The sequence below is a fragment of the Trachymyrmex septentrionalis genome, unplaced genomic scaffold (genome assembly GCF_001594115.1).
Source record: "Trachymyrmex septentrionalis isolate Tsep2-gDNA-1 unplaced genomic scaffold, Tsep1.0 scaffold60, whole genome shotgun sequence".
Classification (NCBI taxonomy): domain Eukaryota; kingdom Metazoa; phylum Arthropoda; class Insecta; order Hymenoptera; family Formicidae; genus Trachymyrmex; species Trachymyrmex septentrionalis.
In genome coordinates, this window is record NW_017305779.1 from 5,440,901 (window position 1) to 5,446,304 (window position 5,404).

Here is a 5,404-nt window from a genome sequence, read left to right on the forward strand (position 1 = left end):
ATAAGGATAGAAACAATTGAAGCTAAATACCTGAAAAAGCCGTCCATTGTTATGTAAAATTATGTGTTGTAACAATTGTGTAATTTGATGTTTTGACAATTTTGCTGATGAGAACTCGGAGCCGTTAGAACGATGTACTTGTAATGTGAGTAAATATTACAATAATATGTAATGAACAAAGGAAAAAAAATATGTAAAATGGAAAGGGAGAAATGAGTAGAGAAGGTAGGAACATTAGGAAGGGGATAACGACTGAAAGATGGGAAGATATGTATCCGATAGAGCGATTCGCGTGACGCTCTGTTTATTCAATCCCTGTGATTGTCTTTCTATGTAAACCATCACAGAAATTAATCGTTTATTATACGAAAATTCTCTGTCTAAAATTTCTACTTCGTTCCGATTGAAATCGTGCCTATGATTAATGCGATGGTCTGAAATAACAGAGAGAGATTCTGTCTTTTTATTAATGTCCGATAGATGTTCTTTAACTCTGGTTTGAAGTCGTCGAATTAATATTTATAGGGAAATTATATATTAATTTATCGTTCATATCGAAATATTGTATTCAGTAATTTAATAGTTTTATTTTAAACATTGAGAATGACCCGATAAAAGTTGAAACGTATGTTTTTATATGTACAATATACATGAAATTTAAAATATAGCATAAAACATCTAGCTTGGCTCATGATCCTTTCCTTGTTTATTTATTAAGTAGACATGTTTTCAAAAAATAATTAAGATAAAATAATTAAGAGAAAAATTTTACATGATTCTTGTAAAATTGCGTTGTCAAATAAAAATATGACCTTATTGAAATGTTTTACATATACAAGGAAAAAATAGTTTTACTAAAGTATCAAAAAATTTAGCTAAAGAGAGAGAGAGATAAAGATTTGAAAATCATTTTGCTAGATTATCAAAATAATTATGTAAAACACTTAAGCTTTGATTACAAGGCTGCAAAAAGTTTTAACATTTTATCAATTACTTTGAGTGTTTTATATAATTATTTCTATAACCCGAATAAAAAATTATTTTCAGATCTGTATTTAGCCCAATTTTTACATATTATACTTCATTAAACTCGTTCTTCTCATACATATTAATTTTTACTCTCTAAATCTGAATCAATGGATAATCACTGATATCAATGCTAAGATTACGCCACTGTTAATCAGTGAAATCTGAGATCCCTACGTAGCTAATCTTTATTATGTAATCCAATTAACTTTATTTTAGTGCATAAATTCAATGAATATGGTATTGGAAGATTGAAATTAACGTGCAAATATCAGTTTTTATATGATGCTCAAATATTCTTCCTTTTTTAGTTAAACTTCATTGATTATCCAGTGCCAAGTATGCCACTAGGTAATTAGTGACTATCCATTGATTTAGATTCCATATACTCTCTAAATGGAAAATATGAATTTCCAATTCCGGTCATTCTTTTCACTTTTGCAGACTATACACCTGATATATCTTTAAATGTGACGCATACTAAAAAAATATAATTAATATATAAGATATTTTGTTAACAAAAGATACATATCTGTATGTCTTATTTATACTGTATTATTGTATATCACATTTTTTAAGCTCTCTATTCCTGACTTCTTTATTTCTAATACTTTATTTTATTCCTATTTCCCCTAATATTTCTTCTATTGTACGCACTGGTTTGTGTAAAATGTACAGGTCATATTATTGGCGGCATTTGTTCAAAAGCGTAGATGCCAATATCTTATCGCTATAGGTAAATAGAATAATGTACAAAGCGACCATTGGACGCCCGACATTGAACGAAAATATATTTTCGGCGCATTATACTAACAAAAGACGATTATGCTCGGCCGCTGTTTTTCGTAGACTGGTACGACCGAGGACGGTACGGGCCACCGCGCATTGCAAAGGCAAATCTAATTGTTTAGAAATTGCACGGATCGCGAACAATTAGCTGCATGCACGCGTGCAGAATCGAAATTACCGGCGACTCCGTGATCGTAAGGATTATTACGGCGGTGCACATAAACGGTTGAATAATTTAAATTAATATCATAGCTAAGAAACCGCTAACGATTGAAATGACTTTCTTGGCGAGGAAACGAGGGTCCGCGCCTTCTTTCCACCTATAGCTAAATGTACTCAAAATCTCCCATTCGGCACAATAATGTGGTGATTACGTGTGAGAATTGAACGCGCAATATTTACAATCCGCAATTAACTTTTATAAGCTCTTCTTCATTAAGAAAAAATTCACATAAATTAAACGTTTGCAAAGCAATTTTTAATTTTGCCCGCATTAACGAGTTAACCGCAAAGTATCGCGGTGAACAAATCTGCCATTTAAAGTAAGAATGCTCTTTCAATACACGTCACGTCTACCCGCAAAGAACCTTGTACTAATTATATGGAAAATTGGGGCCCCGGCGAAATGAGCTCGTTTTCACGTATGTTGTAACTTAGCTTATAACGTGATAAACGAAAACTGTAATAAATCCAAGCCTCAGTAATAAATAATTTTTAATTTGTAAGTGTAATTCTACTATAACTCAAGACCTATCCATTATTGAACTCTCTCTCTCTTTCGATTATATCTTTTATTTAATCATATTATATAAACATTAAGCAACACTAAGAAAACATTTACTAAATCTTAATACAAATTTTTTTTTTAGCAGTACTAACTTAATATTTATTTACAGTAAATATTTACTCAATAAAAAATGTGATAATTAATGATTCTTGTATCAAATAAATATATATTTACATTTAGTAAATATTCAGCTAGCATTATTTAAATAAATATTTATTAAAATTTAGTACATTTTTCTCTAACAATAAACAAAAAAATGTACAATAAACATGAAAAAACATATTCATTTCACCGAAACCTAATTTTCTACATATAATTAGTGCGGAGTCTCTTATTTATAAAGTACATAGAATTTTTCAAATCGATTTGTTATATTAAAAAAAAAAGATGTAATAACATTAATATGAAATAAAGATTGCGATTGAGCTAAGCAATCCGACGGACATAGCAAATCGCATAACATCGCGTCGAGAAATTATCCGAAAAACTTGATAAAGTTTTGACGAGATAAGTAAGTAAAACGTCGACAAACTTCGGTGAAAACTTTAATAAGAATGATGCTTTACCGCGAGGCGAAGGAAAGACAAGCGCAATGGGTGATGGCACCATCTCCCTAATTTTCCAAATTTGTGCGACAGTAAAAAATCCGATGAGAACGGTGAGCAAGCATGTGTACACGTGTGTTATAGAGAGGTAAAAGTCGCTAGAACGGTTGACATTAATGACCGACCGTCACGAGACGCCACACGACGACGAAACGAGATTTTCGCGAAGCTCCTCGATATGTAAATCTTGGGAAGACATAATCGCGGCCGCGGAAAACGCTGCACGAGCACGATTGGTAGGAAATTAATGAATATCATATGATGGATCGCGCGGAAGCATGCATCATTCAATTCTCTAAGCGGGCACGTGGATTTTTAACTAATATTTTTAACTAATAATAATTTGGTGTGCAAGCTAATTAATTTTATTTATTATGTAATTAAGAATCCGCATCTCATCATCTAATTATGAAACGCAATAATCTTGTTAATGGCTAGAAAAATTACGCAACAATTTTGATAATGGGATAATCTAAATTCTAATATGTTTTAGTTTTAATTCTTAATTAATAATACATTTAATATATAACAATATTTGTGTTCTAAACTCACCACTGTACTGCTCTTGCCATGCCAAAGCTGCACAGAGAAGCGCCAGAGTCTTACCGCTGCCAGTAGGGCTTTCCAAGAGACAATTTTGCTCCTTAGTACATCCTAGAATAAGCTGCACACACAATTTTCAACATAATTAATGATCCATTTATAATGTGATCTTTATATTTTTACTCCTTCCATCTGCAATCTGATTCTCTTGTGTCAAGTTCTAATTCTTTTATTGTTTCAAACTTTCAAAAAATGTTTCAAAAATGGAAAAATTCAGCATTATTTTTCAACATCTTTATTACATTAACAAATAATTGTTTTAACTCAAACGTCATTTAATAGTAAAATTTTAACAAAAATATGGTGAAAATTTGAGTGAAATTTCACTTGTGATAAAAAAAACTTAGATTGCAGACAGAAAGCTAATAAAACTATGATAAAAGAGCAACGACACATCGATTTAACTATATAATCATACTCACGCTATTCATCACTGCTATTTGACATGGATATGGCTTAACAGGAAGATTGACTCTGGTTCCAGCAATCATTATATTATGTTGTAATTCAACTTGAGGTGGTGAAGCGTCTTTCTTGGGAAAATCAAAATTTATCAACTCATCCTCATTGTAGCTTGAATCTGAATTTTTTGAATTATCTCTCATTAACTTTTGTCTTTTGTTAGGTGCTTTTATCATCTTTCTCCTCGAGGTTCTACATTCATATGAAGTACTACATTCAGGAAAAATCCTCAGTGGATCAAAAATTGGTTTATTCCAATTAAACATTGATTGGCTCTTAGAAGTATCATCAGGAACATCATCAATAATAATATCTTCGTCATTATTAAAATCATCTGATATATCATGTTTCGAATAATACTTGGAAGCATCTGTCACGTTATTCAGACTACTGCTAGTTGTTCCACTTGTTACATTTGTATATACCTCTATATTTTTCGATGATAAATCAACGCTATCATCGTCTGATATCTCTATTAGATCTATTAGATCACTGTGTTTATTTTGTGGCCCATTGCTATTGTTTCTTTTCAAAGATAACCTCGATTGCCTCTTCATGCTGAAAGAGTATGAAAACGATTAAATAAACGAACAAAACTAGATGCTTTTGTCGAGCATATCTAGCAACGCGAAAAGTCTTCAAAAGATAAATCTAAGCGTCAGTCGAGGCAGGTTTATGACACTACACTTATGCTTAGATCACCAAGCTAACCTATAAAACATTTGTCTCGTGACACGTAGATGCTGCCTACCTTGATTCCCCGAGCCATTCGTCGATCTTAGCTTTGAGAAACGCGCATATAAATCCTATCACAATAACGATGATGCAAGTCACGATCATCGATCAACACCTGTAGAACGTAACGCATGCGGCCTTGCCGTAAACACTGCACGTATGCTTTATTGCTTTCCCGCCGTATGTGCTTTCTAACCTCGCAGATATTCCTTCGCTTCTTCGTCTCCAAATCGATCGATTCTTTTATATCGAGTTTTCTTTCGTTACTATTTACCGCATTAATTACACTGTGCGATGACTACTGCAAAGCAAGTATCTCGTATATCATAAAACTCCATCGCACTACGAAACGAACGAATGATCGAAACATTACAATCCTGGCAGCGAGGCCACGTGA

The 5,404-nt window shown here is 32.4% G+C and overlaps 1 protein-coding gene across 1 annotated transcript in view; it reads right to left on the reverse strand.

Moving 5' to 3' along the window:
* Positions 1 to 5,392, reverse strand: part of LOC108752655 (Fanconi anemia group J protein homolog) — a 49,732-nt gene extending 44,340 nt beyond the window's left edge. Inside the window, exons 1-3 of the mRNA XM_018493658.1 lie at positions 5,024 to 5,392; positions 4,233 to 4,830; positions 3,760 to 3,871 (exon numbers count right to left, since the gene is read on the reverse strand). Coding sequence (XP_018349160.1) covers positions 3,760 to 3,871; positions 4,233 to 4,830; positions 5,024 to 5,112 — 799 coding nt within the window. The 5' untranslated portion in view covers positions 5,113 to 5,392. The remainder of the gene's footprint in view (positions 1 to 3,759; positions 3,872 to 4,232; positions 4,831 to 5,023) is intronic.
* Between the last annotated feature and the right edge of the window lie 12 nt (positions 5,393 to 5,404).